The following is a 20,480-nucleotide window of genomic DNA, read 5'->3' as shown; positions in this document are numbered from 1 at the left end:
GTCCTGATTACCAATCTTCAACTCGTGAGTATTCTGCCAAAATCGCAACACACACACCTAGGATTCAGTTAGAAACCAAATTTCCATAACACTTCTCAGGCATATAATTTTGCCTTTGATATGTTTCATCAAGACGATTGAACTGGTAAACATATAGAGATCCCGTATTGTGTGATCTGTGGACCCTGTTCAATTGACAAAAAAAATCCAAAACTAAGTTAAAGTAGTTAATGCAACGGTAAGTACAGCAGAACGGATATACAGTTAAAAAAGCAAACTGCATGAACGAAGTATCCGGACAGATTTTGTAACCACTCAGAACGAACTGGGCGGTGTCAAATTTTCATTGTGAAACAAAAGGAGAACAGCCGTTACAATGGTTTTGTAATTAACAATTTCAATGTTGATCCTTCATAATGCGGAGCAAAAATAATCGAAAAATCTTTGCAACAATTGATTTTGAAACTTTGAACGAACTTTGAATGAAACTTTGAATGTTGAACTTTTCAATGATGCCCTTTGATTATCTTTTCACTGAAGATTTTGATCGGTCAAAATAGGCCATAGAAAAAAGTCGAGCTGGCATAAAGCTACCAAATCCCAAATAAGTTTGAAGGATTGGAACAACAAGTGATGCAATACTTCGGCATAACAATCAAACCTGAAAAAGGATCAGTGACGGCTGATTTGCATCAAAATAGTTTTTTAAAATGAATTATTCATTGACACTTCATTACATGACTTAATGTTTACCTACCAAATCCATAGTATTTAAAAATGGACTAGTTAAAAACCTACGGTAAAAATAGTTAGTATGACTTATGCCAGCTTGACGCTTTTGCTATTGAAAACTCCCCCCCCCCAAGTTATACCTAGAAGAAAAACTGCTGTACTCTTCATGGTTACTCGACCGATATTCAATCCCACACAACTGGAAATAATAACAGATAGCAAACAGTTGAATAATTGTTTGATTTTTAAAATAGATTCAATATTCTTCACAAAAGAAAGCTTTTACTAAAATATGGCTTTGCAATAAAAAAAATTATGTAATCAACTGATTATGTAACCAAAAATGGAAACCAGCAAGCAACTTGATAAGTGGTATTTTTGGCGTGCTCATGAGTTTTGCCAGCCGAATAATGTGTGAGGAGGACTGCTACTCCTTTAGCACAGCCGATTAAAAGCCAAAAATCACTGATAAATTCAGTGTCGCAATTCTGGACCCGCCTAAAACCCACCAATAGCTGGAACATTGGCAGACACTGAGTAAGGTCCAGATGCATTCTGGTTGTTCTGCTGTTGAACATGGTCTGGTTTCCCATTTGGGTACTGGGCAGCATGGATCCTCTTTTCCAGTTCCTTCTGGTCAATTCGTCTCTGGGCATCCTTCTCTGAGACGACTCTTCTTCGCCTGACGTACAAGTAGATAGCCAGTACCAAGTGAATGACACCTGAGATGGCACAGCCCACTGAAGTAGTCACCAATAAGGCCTGCTCGTAACTCCTGCAACAACCAACTGATCATGACCAACAAAAACTGATGAAATTAAATGCTGTCACACTACTGACAGGTTTTGATTACAGCTATTTTCAGACTGACTTTTTATTGCAGCTCATTTCGGTTTGAAATTCCCTTTGAATGAAACACTTTTGACTCAACATTGAGTTTATTTTCTATTAGCATCAAACTGTCATTAGAAGATATACACCTTGTGACCATCTTGAAGTTTTGAGACAATTATTAACATTACTTTGCCCAAATATGACATTTTCATTTCAAGGTTTATATATGCAGAAATAAGACCATGCTTATTAGAGCGTAGCATTTTATTTATATGATACATGTAAAAAAATCTTGTTGTTTTTCCTTTTGAAGAAAAAGGAACTTCTTTTTGGAATATAACCAATACTAAAATTAAACATTTTTATAACCGTAGAGCTATCCGTATATCTCTAACTCCTTAGGTAAAACAACTAACAGTTTTTAAATTGAGAAACCAGTTTATTGTTTTCTCAAAGAAGTTGCAGTAAAAAATAGCATATTTAGACAAGCTGCTGGTATTATAGTATTCTAAACAGCTATCACAAAAGCTTCCAGATTTACGTAAATACAATTGTACAAAAACGGTTCATTCAAGGCCTGTGAAAAAATTCCATTGAAAAATGTCTTTTCGATAAAATGCGTTTTTCACAAGCCTCACTTGCTGCTACGCAATTTTTTTTTTACGATCTTCAAAATATACATTTCACAAGTCAGCTTACAAAGTTCCTTAAAACTGCTGCAACGACAAAAAACATCTCTGATATTACATTGAGTTGCAGGCTCGCTTATATTCCAAAACATAGCCGGCAGATTGCCGGAAAATAGCCGCCGTTGATTCCAATAGGCATGATTGGGATTGAAAGAATAGATCTTGAAAAAAAAATTTTTTGTACAAAAACATTTTTTAAGTCCGATTTATTTTGATGGCATTTCGTAGTTGAACATACTTCTGCTTCTTAGAGAGAGCCTACAGGGGCTACTATCAATACCAATAAGCATTAGAGATGGTAACTAAGACTTATAGGAACGACGTTCAAATAGCAGGCATCTAAAATTGGGCTTTATGAGTTTATCCCGTTTCTATTTCTGACTTCAATTTTTTATACTGACTCTGTTCATTTTGAAATGCCTTGCTGACTAACTGATGTTCAAAATAGCTTTTAGCAGAATGAAAGAAGAGAGAAACTAGCCCAGAGCAGTCAAAAAGATTTCAAGCAAAATGTTGAAAAAGCGGCAAAATGAGGTAAAGCAAAACTTTTTTTGTTCGAAGTAAAAAAATAGGAGCGATATAATAGCCGGTTGAGAAGATGAGGGCGGCTATTAACAAGGACACAATAGTGCGGGGCGTCTAGAACTTCAAAAATTTCCCTTCTTAAATTGATTTTTTGTCTCTTCGGCCGATTTGTGAATCACCTACTTAGAAATTTAAAAGATTAAAAAAACTGCTCAGAGAACTAAAGCCCTCCAGACAATAAGTAAAAAAAAATGTCGCTCAAACGAAAAATTGATTTTTTTCGGCTTTTCGTGGAAAACAGTAGTGACAATGCCCCGATAAATTTCATAACCTAACATCACTGATACCCGAGATTTAAAATCGATATTTTAACCGTGGACAACAGATAAAAATCGTAGATTTCAATAACTGTACTCATGCATAACGCATATCTATTGACAACCATCGAGCATCAATTGGCAGATTTGACTTTTTACATTTACACTTAGTTCAGAAACTTAACTGCTTATCTGAGCCGTCATCTTGGTGGTTGCAAAACTAGTAACGGTCTTTTTACTCCAAACAAGGAGGCTCGTTAATGTGCGATCGCACATAAGGTTCTGACCTCGCTCATCCACAATTTTGGCATAATTGTCTACCAAATGAAGAACAGATAGAAAACCCCCAAAGATTCAAGAACTATTTTAAAAAAATGGTGTGAGAAACAAAACCCCAAAGCAAAAAACTCAGTAAAACACGACGCCACAAAGTAAAAAACGACGCTTTAGATAGATAAGATCTGCCATTATGAAGAAATCTAATCAAGACGAACATTTAAATCAAACAACAACATTGTCCATTCTTTTAAAAAAAACTCAATAACAAAGTCAAGATAGCGTCAGATGAAACTGAACACAACAACTTGTACTTTACTAGGAAAAATATGGGATCAGTCCCTAATAAGGCTAGGTTACAATTAGACAGTAAAGAAGAAAAACAGCAAAGTTAATAAATTTGTTTAAATTTTTAAAATCAATAAAATTCGAAGTTATGAAAACCCTCAGATATCAACTGAAAAATCCAAACGTTTTATTATCACCAAAGTTTATATAGGAGGGCATTAAGACCTGTTTTTATTCAATTTTTTAAGCTGTAACAAAAAACTACAAAGAGACAAACAAAAACTCAACTTGCGAGTAAACATTGTCGAAATTGTAAAACCATATTTTGCCCCTCAAAATGTTCAGTTGCGCCTTCTTTGAATGCCAATAATGTGTTGTGTGACCTCTCATTAATTAATTAATCAGATTCAAAACTTTGTCCAAATAAAAAAACTTAACAAAGTCAAAATAAAGTCAGATAAAACTGAAACTAAACAAAATAACTTGTAGTTCACTGAAAAAGTAATAGGACTAGTCCATATTAGGCTCGGTAACAATTAGACAAAAAAGAACAAAAACAGTAAAGTTAAAAAATTCGCTCAAACTATTTAAAACAATTAATTTCAAACTCATGAAAACCATTAGAAAGAAACTGAAAACATCCCACAGGTTTATGAATACCTATGCTTCTAGAGGAGAGCATTAACACCTGTCATTATTCATTTTTTATAAGGTTACAAAAAGAACAATAATAGACAGACAACATACAAAAAATTTAATTAAAACGTGCCACAAAACGCTGTCGAAGCCGTAAAGTCATATTTTGCCGCCCAAACTATGTTTTATTGCACCTTCTTCGATCACTTATAATGTCGTTTGTGATTGCCTCTTAATGAGACTGGGTAACAAGTAGACAAAAAAGAGAAAAAGACAAAATTAAGTAAATCTTTTGTATTTTTCGAAAAATTTAATCCCATGTCATGAAAAACATTAGCTTCAAGAAATAATTACATAGGTTCGTTTACGCGTCCAAAAGAAATCTTTAGGTCCTGCAATTATTCAGATTACGTCTTATGTCTACCAAAAGAACGTCAAATATGACAAAAATCCAAAACTAATTTACTTTTTTTGTGAAAAACCCGTGTGGAAGCCAGTAAGGTCACAACGAAACCTTTTAAAACAAAAGATTTTTTGACAACAATAATGTCATTTATGACCCGTAGTTAAAGAGACTAGTTAACAAATAGACAAAAGAAGGAACAAAATTGCAAAGTTGAAAAGCGTTTTTTATTTTTGAAAACAATTATTTTCAACTTAATGAAAGCCATCAGCTAAAAGCCTTCATACGACTAAAAGGAAGTAAAAACGACAATTAAAAACAACAATAAAAAATTCAATTACATTCTTCGAGAGAAAGGTATCAAAGCTGTTAAATCATAATCTGTCTTTAAAAACTTTGATATGTTTATTGTGCCTTATTCTGAACGTCAACAAAGTCATATATGAATTGTCACCGTGATAATGTGACAAAACGTGAAAAATGGGCAAATGCCTAAAAATAAAAAACTGTGAATTCTAGTAGTATCAAAGCCAGAAAACCATAGCCTAAGGCGTAAAAAAATAAAGAGTAAATTTTGATTGAGTAGAAAAAAGAAGTCATCTTTACTTGCTGACACTAAGCTACAAACTAACCATTTTTTTTTAAAAAGGCAAAGTTCTATAGGCCATCATTTTTTTAAGAAATCAAGTTTTTTAACGTCAAAACAACTATCAGCTTTAAAGTAAAATCCAGGGACACAAATTTGGAGCTGCTTAGGATTTAATTGGATCAATCACCAGTCAACTTTGATGTGAAATTTAATTTTAGAATTTTTAGAATTTTTCTTAAAAGACCAACTGATTACAATCCACATTACTTTTGGATTGTAGCCACACAAGATTAATCCAAAACTAGCCTTAATAATGCTGTTTGTCAATTAGGAACATTTAATTTTTCGAACAATATAAATATAAATAATTTGTTAGTTAAAAAATAAATACTGCGTTTTTGATAATCAACGAGTACAGTTAGCAAAAAAACGCCACAAAATTTAATAACAGAGCAGACTCAATGGAACTGGAAGTAGTAACAGCCCTCTATCGAGTTTAAAAAGACCGTGTTATCGGGGTTTCTGGTTTTGTACTTCCGTCAAATTTAATCAAGTAGACTAAAGAAGCTTATTTCGTGCTATTTTTGATCAAAAATTCTAAATTTTGAAATATTTAGCAAAAACTTTTGCCAAAAAATTAAATCAAATTAGTCAACAATACTGTTTTGTCGTGAAAATTAAAATTACCAGTACCATTGTTGACAATTTTAGCATATTCAGCCGAATTGACAAAAAATTAGGAAACAATTCCCGAAAGTGTGAACAAAAATAACGCAAACGCTCGAATATTCACAAAAATTTAACCCACAATGAATCGCTCTAGAAAACGAAATTCAAACAATCTTTTTAACTCCATATTCTACGCTGGATGGGCTTTTTAATGATACCACTCACAACTCTCTACGATTAATATATAGATTGGTCAAAACTTCAGATAAAATCAGATAAAACAAAGATTAATCATGGTGTTCCACAAGGAACTGTGTTAGGACCTCTTATTTTTCTGTTCAACCATTTTTCTGAAAAACTGGAAAGTGAAAATGATATTTTTAATTTGCTGATGACAATAGCATTATAAGCAAATGAGAAAGTACGGAAAATATTCCTCTAAAAATTGAAAAAATAGAACAAAGACAAATACCTGAGAGAGAATCAACTCCCTTTAAATACCGATAAACAGAGATGTTCTTCTTTGCAAATCATACTAATTCGGATACAGAGCTTACTTTTAAAGGTGAAGTTATCAAACCAGCTCGCACTTGTCGTTATCTTGGAGTACAAACTGATTCAAACCTAACCTTTGAAAATCACCTGGACTAAGTTTTAAGCAAATGGCTAATGCAATTCGTTCTTTGTAATTTGTAAGAAATCAAATTCCTTGTTTTCTCTCATCTACTTTTTCTCTCTCATCTCTCTTTCATCTTTCTTGTACTCTCTCATCTTTCTTTCAGTGGAATACTCCATCAAACTCTTATACCAAAAATCATAAACTGCATATAGGCAAATTAACTAGGGAATAAACATTTGTTATTTTCCACAAAAAATTGACCACTCCACTCATCTTCTCATTAAGGATCGTATCCTGCTAGCCGATTTGTTTATCTCAAAACTTACCTTAATGAAGCTACAAACATATAAGACACTGGAAAACATCCGAAAATTTTAAGATGTTTACTATTCGCCAAAACGCTATACAGAACAAATCAAATTATTATAAAAAAGCGAAAACGAAGTGAGGTAATAAATCTTTGATCCTGAAAAGCTTTCAAAAATGGTAAAAAATGCCCTCTTCAATAAAAACTATCAACAGTAAAACTTGCTTTAAAAATGTTTTAACCGACTTTTTGCTCAATCAGCACAAGAAAGTACACGTTAAGACAAATAGGAGCCTTCAAATCTTTTTTTTACCTATGAGAACGAACAGCCACAATTTCAAGATTATTACATTAATTATAATACTGATTAATTTATTTAACATTTGAAAGCAAGTAGATATCTAACCTTACGGTTATAATCTGAATAATTTACATGTTTCAACAAAAAAAACTATCGAAGTAATTCGATAATTTAATCCTGGACACAGTGACGCTTATCGTGGCCACAGCTACGGACACGTGCCACTGTTGTCCATGTTTTCCCAAAAACATCAACCGGACAATTGTGACTGATATTTACAAGTTTGAGGCAAATATGAAATAGTTTCTCTTACTGTATTGTCCGGACACACTTACAACTCATCTTAAAACACTGTCGTGGATAACGCTGACATTTTCCAGGAAATTTTATGGATTAAATGTACCATTTGCTACGCATGGGTCGTGAAAAATTGCATAAAAACCAATAAGACCGAAAAAAAATTGTACAAATTTTCTTTGAGACCAATTCGGAAGCGAGGAGATCTAAAAACCGACCTTAAAAAATTGCGCTTATAAAGAATATTGAACAGCAACGTATCTGATGGTATTTAAAACCCCACTGCAGTGGTTGGAGTTTCAAAATGAGGCCAATGGGGCGATTTCATTTAATCAGAATTGGGATTGACTTCTAAGAATAACAAGGAGGCTCGGTAATGTGCGATCGCACATAAAGTTCCGACCCCGCTCATCCACAATTTTGACATAATTCTCCAGCAAATGAAGAACAGATAGAAAAACCCAAAAATTCGAGTATTTTTCAAAAAAAATTGTTGTATGAACAAAAAGATAGCCTCCAAAGCAAATAACTTAATGGAGTAAAAAATGATGCATTAAATTATTGAGATAGATCAATATTAAGAAAGCGAGTCAAGACGAACAGCAAAATTTAACAACGACAACAACAACAAACAATAATTACATCAAAAACTTTATGTCCATTTTAAAAAACAAAACTTAATAACAAAGTCAAAATGTAGTCAGATAAAACTGAAAATAAACAAAATAACTTGTAATTTGCCAGAAAAGATATAAGACCAGTCCATAAAAAGGCTTAGTAACAGCTAGACAATAAAGAACAAAAAAGTAAATTTGAAAAATTCGCGTACATTTATTAAAAACAATTAAATTCAAAGTCAAACCATTACAAAATCAACTAAAATATCCCATAGGTTTACAATTACCAATGCTTCTATAGAAGGGGATTACCAACTGTCGGTATTACATTGTTTATGCTGTTTCAAAAAGAACAATAAATAGACAACAAACAAAAAATCAATTAAAACTTGCCAGAAAACGCTTTCGAATGCGTAAAGCCATAATTTGGCCGGCAAGATATGCTCGATTGCACCTTCTTCGAACACTGATAAGGTATTATGTGACCTCTCATTAATGAAACTAGTTAGACAAAAAACGAAAAAGGCTAAATTAAGTAACACTTGTTTTTTTTTTTAAAAAAATGTTTCCAAAGACATGAAAGCCATTAATCACAAAATGAAATATATAAATAGGTTCGTTTATTCTTCCGAAGGAAGCCCCTAAGACTTGCAAACATCCAGAATATGTCTTACATCTATAAAAAAGAACGTCAAATATGACAAAAACCAAAAATTAAATTATTTTTTTGTGAAAAAACTGTGTTGAAGCCAGTAAAAGCATAACGAAATTTTTAAAAACATCGTTTCTGACATCTTCTTCTTTTGACAAAAATATTGTCAAATTTGGCCTGTAATTAACGAGTCTAGGTAACAAACAGACAATAAAAGGAACAAAATTGCGATATTAATGTTTGTAAATTTTGAAAAACAATTGTTTTCAAAGTGATGAAAGCCATCTACTAATATCATAAAATCAGCTCATTTGTTCTTCCATGAAAGCCAATGAGATGGGGTCCTTGTACAGGAAATTTCGTACAACTAAAAAGACAAAGCAAAAACGACCGTTAAAAACAAGATTAAAAGGTTCAATTAGATTCTTCGAGAAAGTAGTGTCAGAGCCGTTACAACCGTAATATAAATCTTTAAGGATTTTAATATTATCAATTTTGTCTTATTATGAACGCCAATAATGCGATATATGAGCTGTCAATAACGTGATAATGCGACAAAAATAGAAGACATGAAAAATGAGCAAAAAGCTAAAAATTAATAAAAATGTAAAATCTAGTAGTATCAAAGCCAGAAAACCACAACTTAAGGCGAAAAAAAATAAAGATTGAATTTGAATTCAATAGAAAAAATAAGCATTTTTTCATTGCTGGCACCAGCTACAAGTTGGCAAAGTAAGAAAAGAAATGTAGGCAAAGTTCAATAAGCAATATTTATTTAAAAATCAAATATTTTTAAAAGTCAAAACGACCATAAGCTTTCAAGTAACAAATTAGATACATTAATTGGGAGCTAATTAGGAAGCCAATTGGACCTATCACTAGTAAGTTTTGATTTGAAATGTTCTGTTGTTTAGTTAACTTATAAAAGATAAACTTTTTTATAAAAATGAACGACTGATTACAATCCAAATTATTTTTGGATTGCAACAGTCCAAGAATGGTCCAAAACTAGCCCTGCTAATGCTGTTTGTCCATTCAGAAGACCTAACTTTTCGAATGTCATAGATATAGATAATTTGTTAGTTAAAAAACCAAAAATGCTGCGTTTTTGATAATCAACGAGTAAAGTTAGCAAAAAACGGCGAAGTTTTAATTACAGAGCACTCTCAACGGAAGCTGAAGTAGAAATTGTCCCCTTTGGAATCTACAAAGATTGTGTTAGTGGTGTTTGAGTGTCCACTTCCTGCAAATTTAATCAAATTGGACTGAAGAAACTTATTTCGTGCTGTTTTTGATGAAAAAGTCTGGATTTTGAAATATTTAGCCAGATTTTTTGACAAAGAAATTAAATAGAAATAGCCGACAATATTTTCTGCCCTTAAAAATAAAATCATTTAGACTTTCTTAAAAATTCTAACAAATTTTAGCATAATTGGCGAAATTTTTCTGTCAAAATTCCGAAAAATGTGAATAAAATCAACGGAATTCACTCTATTTTCTCAAAAGTTTAATCCTCGATAACTCCCTGTAAAAAACGAAAATCGAAAAAATCTTTACTTCCATATTCTACGCTGGACAAGCTTTCTAATGATACCAGTCTCAACTCTCTACGATGAATATATCGATCGGCCAAAATTGACTAAACAAAAAAAACCCATTTGAGTATATAGTTCCTCCCCCCTCAAGAGGGGTCTGAACAATAAAGATTGTTTAAAAAAATGTCAAACTTAAAATTATATCCATCTATTTTTCTTAAAACGAAATAACAAGGAACCGGTAAAGCTAACATACAGAGATTACTCATGTTTAAATTTAAGTTCATAAATATTAAACCTCACGATGTATTTTTTTCATAATCAGTCTCGCAAAAATGCACCGCATCAAAAACAACAAGGCAAATATGAGGGTTTTCGAGAATACACTTTAGAATAACACATTTAAATTTCAATTTCAGAAAGCATTTTCAAAAATCTGTTAATCTGCATAGGAATTTAATTTTCAGAGAACAAAATTTTCGTTTAAAAAGCATTCCATTGTTTTCTGATTGCAAAAATTAGGTCGGCTTTTTGCTATGAGGAAATTGATTATAATTCTTCAAAATTACAGCAAAATGTACCCCTGCTAAGTCAAGGAAGATCTTGTGCAATATGATAGTAATAATCTCATTTCCTGAGATGAATACTAAGATTATTAAATATGCTTCCATTTCGTGTCATTCTCATTAAAAAAATGATTGCACAGTTTTGTGGGGTACCATCTCGTAGTTTTCGAGTGCAAATAAAATTCAGCGCAACATCTTCTAAGAATATTTTATGGAAGCTCGAAGTTCTTGATCTTAAAGAAGTTGCTGAAAAGTCTAGTAACCAACCTGATGTAACACATAACAGCACCTAGCGCCAGTACAACCGTCCAAACAGCATGGATGAACGCTTCAAACAGCCACAGTGTCTCAGGCGCAGTACACGGCAAAGGCTCCAAACAATTTAAAACGAGAAACAGCAAACACACAACGCAGCACGAAATGAGAGCAGCCTCCACGAATTTATACACCCCAAAATACTCCTCATATTGATCGGCGAATTGGAAAATAATTAATGTGACTCCTGATATTAAAAAGAGTAGCGCTTTCAAAATAGCGGGTGGGGTGGTTACGCGCTTGGTTACTCTTCGTTTCATAGCCTCTGTTTTAGACGCCATCCTGCACCTGAAACGATGCATACAGGTGGAATACCTGAAAAAAGACTTCACTCGAGGTGGTTTCAAATGAATAAAAACTGATGAGTAAAAAAATAGTCTGGTGCAATTTTAACAATTTTTCAAAAACTACAAACTATTTGATTAGATATCTTTCGTTATGAAATGTTTCAAAACAATTACTATGAAGAATTTCACGGTATTCGGTTAGAAGCTGAAGAGCAACTGTTTTTTATTCTTTCGCTTTTACACTTGGCCTCGCCTTAAATGATTATTAGTAGTAGCAGCGTCAGATTAATGAATTTATACTACTTTCAGTTTTGAACTGCTGTGAGAACACAGGAAGTTGAGACACGCAATGAAAAAATTTCGGCTGCTAAATCCTGATGCCTCCTTCATGGGCGCTTTTTAGTCCTTAAGTCCATGGTTGAACACAGGTTTTTGAACGTTTGTGCGATTTAACATATAGAGTGCATTTTATAACAAGTCTGGAGCTATACAATAGAAGCGAAACGGTATATAAACAGAAAAAGATTTGATTTATATTGACGCCTATTTTGGATCTCGCGGGCAATGCCGGATAATGTCTTATTTGTGAGTTCCCTTTTTATTTTCTGCTTTCATCATTCTGTTTACCACTTAAAACTTTCGTATGAAACGTGCTTGAATAAAGAATAAAATGCAGAGAATACAAGTTAAGCGATGTAGCACCTGGCAGAAGCACTGTTCATCAATTATCACAGCCACTATCAGTTCATTTGAGAGATAAAGACCAAAATGAAACCAACTTTTAAGGCAACTCTATTCTTGTTTGACTCAAAAAAAACATAGATTAATCAATTTTGCTGTCAGGTGGGAAAACTCGACAGAAACCGAACAAACAACTTCTCAATTTAAACCTTGGGCCTCTTCTCCTCAGCTAAAAAAGAATCTAAAAGAATAGCTAAATTCATTGACACCGATTTTCAACAAAATTTTAATTCAATTTAATCAAAATTGGCACTTTAAACAAACACACATTGTCAATTCGATGTTTCTTTCTCTTTTTCTTGTTCCAGGCTGATGATGAAATTTGGAGACTCCTCAGCTCTTCTTGAACTGTTGGTTGGAAACATAATCTTGTAATTTTCTAACATCAGAACCGCGAAGCAACAATGAAAGACAGATTCCACGCAAGAAGAAAGGGATGCAGCGGATAGAATTGAGTGTGACTCGGCGATAATATAGCCCAAGATTCCTGCCACTAGACTAAGAAACGACATAATACTAGAGAATAAGATCTCTCCTACGATTACTGCTTTTGCGTACGTTCGTAAATTTCTTGTAAGGAAAATTACTAAAAGAAATGAAAAAGTACCAAGCAAAACCAAAACCATCAGAATCTCGATAAATCGAAAATAAGACTCGCTAAAAAGTGGCAAACTGTGAAGATTGACAAGGACTATTGTAATCAAACTAAGGAAACAAATAATCATCCGCAGGTAAAGAGCGCAAGGTCCCCTCTGCAAGTCTTGCAGGAACGTGCACACCATTCTTCTGCAAAATGTTTCTCTTCATCCAAAAGGCTCAAGATAAAATTTGCACAAATCAATGTAGGTTCTCATTGCACTTTGTTCATTGCTAATGCTAAGGAAAGATTTATTGCAACGGACACTTCAATCCACTTCTGGGTGAGGTCTAAATGAGAGAGAGAAAGAAGTGAATTACGTCTATATAGACAGTATAACAGAACAAAGCGTAAGATACAAAAGCAATGAATAAAATCACACAAAGTGTAAAGCATAAGAAAAACAAGATGCAATGTACATAGTCGTACGCGGCGTATAAAATCAGAAGCAAATCATTACAAACTGTGAAGATAAATACAGGTCTAAATATTCTAACCCTTCACATGATTGATCTGAAAAAAACATCGAATAGAAATTTTCAATTTGATCTGATCAAAATTGTTATTTTGAGCGACATCAAATCGTAACCCCTTCTAACCCCTACAAACACCTTCTGTTATCTAGGTGTAATTTTTTTTTCACGCACGTTATCCCCCAGTCATCATTTGAAGCATCTTATAAACAAAGCTTATCAGTTAGTAGCTTCAATAAACAAGAAAGTAAATCTGCAAAAAGTCAACTTCAACTCAGCTCAACAACTTTTCAATTCAATTGTTTTTCCAGCTCAAACCTACGGACCAGAGACGTACGTCGATGAATTTTTTGAAATCGAAATAAAAAAGCACTATATAAAAATAGAAGCCGTTTTTTTGGCAAAGCTGGTGCGGATTGAGCAAGTACACCTCAACCACAACGCTATTAACTAAGTTGATGTTGCAATATAACCACGGATTGAAAGACTGCCCGCCAAAACAGGAGAATAATTGCCAAGTTCAATGCCAATGGATTGCACAATAATTTTTAAATGGAAATTTGTTACCTAGGGGAGGAAAACCGATGTGTGTGTAGATTTCAAGAATGAACTCTTTTTTCGGATCTTTTCTGTTTCGCCCCCCCGTTTGCGTGCATCACAGACTGCAATTAAAAAAATACTGAACAAAAAATTGGATAATGATGCGTGTTAATGGAGTTTTCGAGAATACTAAAGAAAAATGCATAATGAATTGACAATATGCTATGTGTTTCCTAACATCAAAGTGTTTTGGTAGGTGTTTAGCTCACTACAAATTAATTTATCAAGTTCTAATATACGCGTGGCACTTTTGCTCACTGTACAAATACATTAGGATGCTATACGCCTCTTTGGCTCAACAGGTTTCAGGATACACAATCCTCAATCATCTTTGCTTGTCTTGGATCTAAAATTCATGGCTCACAACACTATTATGGCTGTTTTCTTCAATAGATTTTATTCAACTGTAATTGGTTTTCCTATAAACTGAATCCAGCTAAGCCACACTACTGTACAATATATTGAGGAAATGATCTGCGCTGCTACATCCATAATATGTTGTGAACCAACTTTCAGGGTGAATCTTGTTCTTTTACTTAGTAAAATGTGTCTTCAAACTTGAAGACTTGATAATGAAGCCAATCTATCCGGGGGCTGCGTTCGCGGCATACCTTGAACATTTTTAGCTAGATATAAGAGAATGTTTTAGCATTGCCAGAATTTGAATATGTGCTGCAGGGGCTGGCTGGTATCATGGAGTGAAGTGGCGACGCGATGGTCGCGTGCAGATACGAAAAATCATTTCGGATGGATTCAACGACTGAAATCCCGATTGATGTTGCGAGTATACACCGGTCCTCCATATATCTGCTGTTCAGGTTCATCCCTCTTCTAGTGTTTTTCTTGTGCGCGTGCAAAATCTGATACATTTTGTTTTGCTTTTGAATGGCCGCTTTTGGTGTGCGTCTCTGAAACCGAAGATTTTTGACTTGCGGATTTCATTTCGGTTTATACTTGTGTTCATGGCCGGTTAATTAGTTAGGATATCCGTGACCTGTACGTCCTTTTCCTCCCATGGTCTGTAGTTGTGGTCTGTTTTCCTGACTAAATATGTGTTGTTGCATCTTTGTCCCCCTTTTTTGGAACAGCAATTTGAAGAGCTCGATGTCCGTTGGATTTTGTTTCCTTTTATCATCAGTTGCACATTGCTTCCTCATTGATCTGATTACGGAGTTCTCTGACGCGAGCTTCAAATAGTTGTTCTGTAGGTTTTCTTACATGGTGTTCCGGACGTCTTTCGGCGTATATCTCTAGAGGAACTAATTGCTTTTCCTTGGCCCCGAACATTCTTGAGTCCAACTTCATCTCTCAAACCACTGGTAGACCTGGTTCAAGAACCTTTGAAGCAAAGGCCATAAACTCAATTAACGTACTTGCGACCTTCTTGCGATTGAGATCCGAGCTGACTCTTCTGTTCGGGGGTTGGATTTTTCTTGACAATTACATATATGTATTTTCTACCAAAATTGGGGTTCTTTATATCCAATTGGTGCTTTTATCAGTTGTGCTTTCCCCACTTTGATCACCTCGTCACTTCTGTAATTGACGTCATTTCAACTATTGCCGGTATTAGCTCTTTACCCTTCACTTTTTCTGCAAATAAACAAAACTTTTGAACAACATCTCAATTTCGAGCTCCGGAATTTGGATCCAAGGATAAAATTTTTAAGGGCGTTTACGGATGTTGACCATAGTATGCATTAAAATAAGATATTTCAATGCTTTTTCGTTTACAAATAAGTAATTGGTAGAATATAAGCATAACTGCTTTTGGAATGCTAACATTTGATTTATCAATAATCTTTTGAAGTTTCTTGCAAGAAAGTCGGTGTTTGATGGTCCGAGTCTTTCTTTTTAGCAAACCGATTGGGCAATGGTAGTTTGCAGATGCATCTAGTATATTAAACTTTTTTTGACGCAATAATGTCGTATTTTTTTTTACCGATTAGTCTGCGTTCTTTTTCAACTCTGATGATTCTGGTAGGGCGTTTTATGAATGTGATTTTCCACAAAATTTTTTATGTTATCAAAATATGTTAGTAATTTTGCCAATGGAAACTTACTGAAATGATGCGTTGCTACAAAATTGTAGCAATCTTCATCTTGAACGTCCAGTATCCCTCATGCAAAATTTACTTGTATCTCTTTGTTTGAAACTTTGCATTTTATGGGGTTTTTGTAATATTGGTTTTAAATTCTTACCTATCAAAGTACAAGGCGAGCTTTCTGCAGCCATCGCAAGCAGTTACTAATTTTTGTTGTCAATTAGTGAAATTTGAAGTAAAGGTTTGTGAAATAACTGAATGGTTAAAGTTATGATTTGGCGTAGGTTTAGAGTCTGAAATGAATTTATTTAAACTTTTTGTAAGGATGCGGATCAACTGACTGGTGGGGTTACTAAAAACAAAAAACGATTGAATATGGATTTTGCTTCAATTTTACAAAGTTTTTTAGCGTGTGATTCTATATAAGGATCTATGCTATCGTTTTTGCTCGTATTTGTTTGAAGCTTTCATAAACTTTATATTTCTTTTGGTTGTCTTTGCCTAATGACCTTCATGACCGAATTTTTTATGTTGACTGTGGCAACTAAAAATTCTTCGTCGTGCACTTAAAATTTATGAGTTTTAAAACTTTGTGAGACACAGTTTACAAATCACATACCTAAGCCTGGGAGATGTTGCATACTAGAGTTGAACTAAAGCAAATGCTAAATAAATTGAGGTTAGGCATTGCGCCTCCGATCACCAGAATTTTTTGGAGGAGTTCAGCCCAAAAAACTATTAGCTTATCAAGTTCTACTGCACGCGCGGCAATTTAGTTAACTGTATAAATACTATAGGATGCTATACGCTTCTTCGGCTGAACAGGTTTTAAGTTACACAATGACCGTGTTTACTAAACTAATAAGCTTGTCTTGGATTTAAAATTCTTCATTCAAAAAATTAATATGGCTGCTTTCTTCAATAGCATGTAACCTAAAATTAGTGGTTTTCCTCGTAAGTGAATCCAGCGAAAGCACGCTACTGCATAACATATTGAGGGAAATGATCTGCACGTTGCTGCATCCAGAAGATTTTTCTCACTGTTTTTCAAGGCAGATCTTGTTCTATTACTTAGTAAAACGTGGCTTACAACGTGAATTTTTTGTTCGGATACTAACGCTGATCTATCAGCGGGCTCCGTTTACGACATATCTTGAACATTTTTAGCTAGATAAAAGAACGTTTTACCATTGCCTCAATTTGATTGTGTGGTGCAGGGGCTGGCTTGCATCTTGGAGAAAAATGGCGACGCGATGGTCGCGTGTGCAGATACGAACTAGCTTTTCGGATGGGTTCAACGACTGAAGTCCTGGTTGAGGTTACGGGTTTTATACTGGTCCTCCATATATCTGCTGTTCAAATTCATCCACTTCTGTTTTTTTTGTGCTTGCGCTTCCTGATGCACTTGGTTTTGCTTTTAAGCAGCTGCTGTGTGCGTCTCTGAAAGCAAACAATTTTAATCTAAGGATTTCTTTTCGGCTTTTGCTTGTGTTCATGACCGGTTAATGAATTTGGTAATTACCGTGACTTGTACGTCCTGTTCCTCCCCCTCCGGAGCTGCTCTCTGTTTTCCTGACTATTTGTTCTCCATTTGTTGCATCTTTGTCCGCTTCTTTTTGGGACCGCAATTTGAAGAGCTCGATGTCCGCTAGTTTTTTGTTATCATCAGTTGCACGTTGCTTCCTCTTTTTCATCAATATATCCTCATATCTGACTGCGTAGTTCTCTGACGCGAGCTTCAATTAGTTCTTCTGTAGACTTTCTTACATGGTGGTCCAGACGTCTTTCGGGATATATCGCTAGAGGAACTGGTTGCTTTTGCTTGGTCGTAAACGTTCTTCAATCCAACTTCATCCCTCAAACCACTGGTAGACCTGGTTCAAGAACATTTGAAGCAGATGCCCGCAACTCAATTAACGTACTTGCGGCCTTCTGGCGATTGAGATCCGAGGTGACTCTTATGTTCGGGTGTTAGATTTCTCTTCTCAATTAGATATATGTATCTTCAATCAAACCCTGGGTTCTTCTTATATATAATCGTCGCCTCTTTAATCGGTTCAGCTTTCCTCTATTTGATCCTCTCATAACTTATTTAAATAATGTCATTACCACTATCTCCCGGTATATGCTCTTTACCTTTCACTGTTTCTGCAGGTAAACAAAAGTTTTCAGCAATACCTTAATTTATAGTACCGGAAATTGGATCCAATAGTAAGTTTTTTAATGGCGTATTTGGTGTTTGACAATAGTATGCATTAAAATGAGATATATTTATGCTTTTTGGTTTACCAATACATAATTGGTAGAATCGTTTTTGGGAGGTTAACATTTAAATTGTTTAAATTTTTTTTGAGGTTTATTGCAATCAGGTCTGCATCTGGTGGCCTGAATCGTTCTTTCTACTAAACCGATGATCGTGCGCTCGCAGATGCTTGTAATATATTAATGTTATCTCATCGCAAAATTATCGGAACCTTGTACCAATTCGTCTGCGTGCTTGATCAACTCTGTTAGTTCCGGTACGGCAATTTTAATCATGTGATCTTGCAGAAAATGTTTTATGTAATCAATAGATGTATATAGTTTTGCCGTAGGAAATTTACTGTAACAATGGATTTCTACTAATTTGTAGAATTCTTGAAATTGATCGTCCAGTATCCACCCAATCAAATCTACTTTTATCTCTTTGTTTGAAATTATCTGAGGTTTTTGTAATATTGGTTTTCAATTCTTACCTAGAAGGTACAGGGCATGCTTTCTGCATCCCTCGCAAGCACGTTCTATTTTTTGATGTTGTTTAGTAAAATTTGGAGTAAAGTTATCTGATATAAATGAATGTTCAATGTTAAGAGTTGACGTAAGTTTAAATTATGAAGTAAACTGAAAGTTGAAAAGCGACTGATTTGTGGCCTTACTAAACGCAAAAAACGAGATTAAATTCCTCTTCATTTTGAACAATGTTTTTAGCATGTGACACTATATATCAAGAGGTGTCATTTGACCTTTGCTATCGTTTTTAGCCATATTTGTTTGAAGTTTTCATATCTTTCATATTTCATTTCGTTGTTTTTGCCGAATCACGTTCACGGCCAAATTTCTCATCATTTTGATTTTGGCAACTAAACAATCTCTTTGACTTTGGTGGAAATGCTATCTGTTTTTTGGAATAACTTTCTGACATAAAATCCGCAAATCCCATACCTAAGGCTGGGAGATGTTGCATACTAAAAGTGAACTGGAACCTTCTATAACTCCAACGCGTTAGACGACTGGGATACGTACTATTGGCTCTATTTTTTTAAAAGCACAGAAAAAAGTCAATGAATACCAACCACTCTAAATTTATATCCGTAGAGAGGGTTTTTAAAAATTTTTATTGTTCATACGAGTCCCAACAATTCCAAATAGTTTACAATTTTTTGTTCGCTTTCATTTGTTGTGCGCAACATTTTGGTTGTTTCATAAAGCAAGATGCATAAGAAATAGTTTTCCACACAATGTGTGTTTGTCCTTCAAGAACGCCACCTAGATCTTCTTCTGAAGCATCGCATTTGACGCGCTTGTTTAGCTTCGGATTAAAGTGTGCATTTTCTCTATTTTTTATCTTTATTTTCAAAAAAAATGCACTTGAGGAAAGTTTGACCACACCAATTCAATTCCATTTTCTAACTCGTTTTTTAAAAATGAAACATAATTTTGCTAAATCGGGAACAAAGATTTTTACGTGATGTACCACTCCAACAACTGAACGTGTGTGTTTAGATTTATTATGGTCTAGCAGGTCCAAAACTGCTTTGTTTTTTGAAATTAAGGGATTAATTCTTGCAACCCAGATAAAAAACCCAAGCCAAAAAACTTCTTGTGTTGCAAGGTGACCTTTTTGGGAAATCTATCCCGAGTTTTTCAATAACAGGTACCTTGAACAATTATTCTGCTGATCTGATTTTGATCCCTGCTTAACAATAATAAAAAAAAATTAGTCTAAGTAACATTATTCGTCTCTCAGTGATGCTAATGTGCTATTCATGACTTTTTGGAATTTGTCCAGCACAAAATTGAGTTACTAAAAGCCGGTTTGGAAACTATCTAAAGTACTTTTACGTTCATTGCCGTCGATGATAAAGCTATAATTTTTTGAATTTACTTGAAGTCGTTTGAATTGATTGCACGCGTATTCCACATCAAAATTGGTGAAGCAAGATTCTCTTAGGATGTACTATTTGATCGCGTTTCCTATGCTATCTGTTATCACTAAAAGACTTGGCATTTGATATTTGTTTTCGTAAATTGCTGTATTGAGATTTGGTGAGTCGAATTTTCAAATTTGACAGATTAATATTTGCTCATCATAATTACGATTGGAGAATTAAAAGAATCGTTCACCGTTTTTTTGAAAATTTTCAACATGACTTTCCGAAGTTAGATTTAGTTTATCTGATAATCTCCTCATAGTGGATTCAATGGGTCAGTTTATTGGCCAGTTAGACTTTGCGTGCATAATGGTCTCTGGTATTTTTAGTACGGCGTATT

At 34.2% G+C, this 20,480-nt stretch overlaps 2 protein-coding genes across 4 annotated transcripts in view; one reads left to right on the top strand and one right to left on the bottom strand.

The window, feature by feature from the left end:
* The window catches only part of LOC142343227 (septin-2-like), a 332,083-nt gene that overhangs the window by 229,072 nt on the left and 82,531 nt on the right, over window positions 1-20,480 (top strand). The gene's annotated exons all lie outside the window — the stretch shown is intronic.
* Window positions 861-11,647, bottom strand: LOC142342431 (uncharacterized). The gene is made up of 2 exons (XM_075393753.1): window positions 11,120-11,647; window positions 861-1,507 (listed from the first exon to the last, which is right to left on the bottom strand). Exons 1-2 carry the CDS (start codon window positions 11,467-11,469, stop codon window positions 1,231-1,233), a joined length of 627 nt encoding a protein of 208 aa, XP_075249868.1. The 5' UTR covers window positions 11,470-11,647; the 3' UTR covers window positions 861-1,230.

Source organism: Convolutriloba macropyga, chromosome 7, assembly GCF_964194025.1.
Source record: "Convolutriloba macropyga chromosome 7, txConMacr16.3, whole genome shotgun sequence".
NCBI lineage: Eukaryota > Metazoa > Xenacoelomorpha > Acoela > Convolutidae > Convolutriloba > Convolutriloba macropyga.
The sequence above is the reverse complement of the archived record's forward strand: the minus strand, read 5'-3'. Positions and strand labels throughout refer to the sequence as shown.

Excerpts from the sequence above, each read along its gene's own strand:
- LOC142342431 (XM_075393753.1), bottom strand. The coding sequence starts at position 11,469 with ATGCATCGTTTCAGGTGCAGGATGGCGTCTAAAACAGAGGCTATGAAA. Across the intron at positions 1,508-11,119 it reads GCTGTTATGTGTTACATCAG|GAGTTACGAGCAGGCCTTAT; the intron begins GTTGGTTACTAG and ends TGGTTGTTGCAG.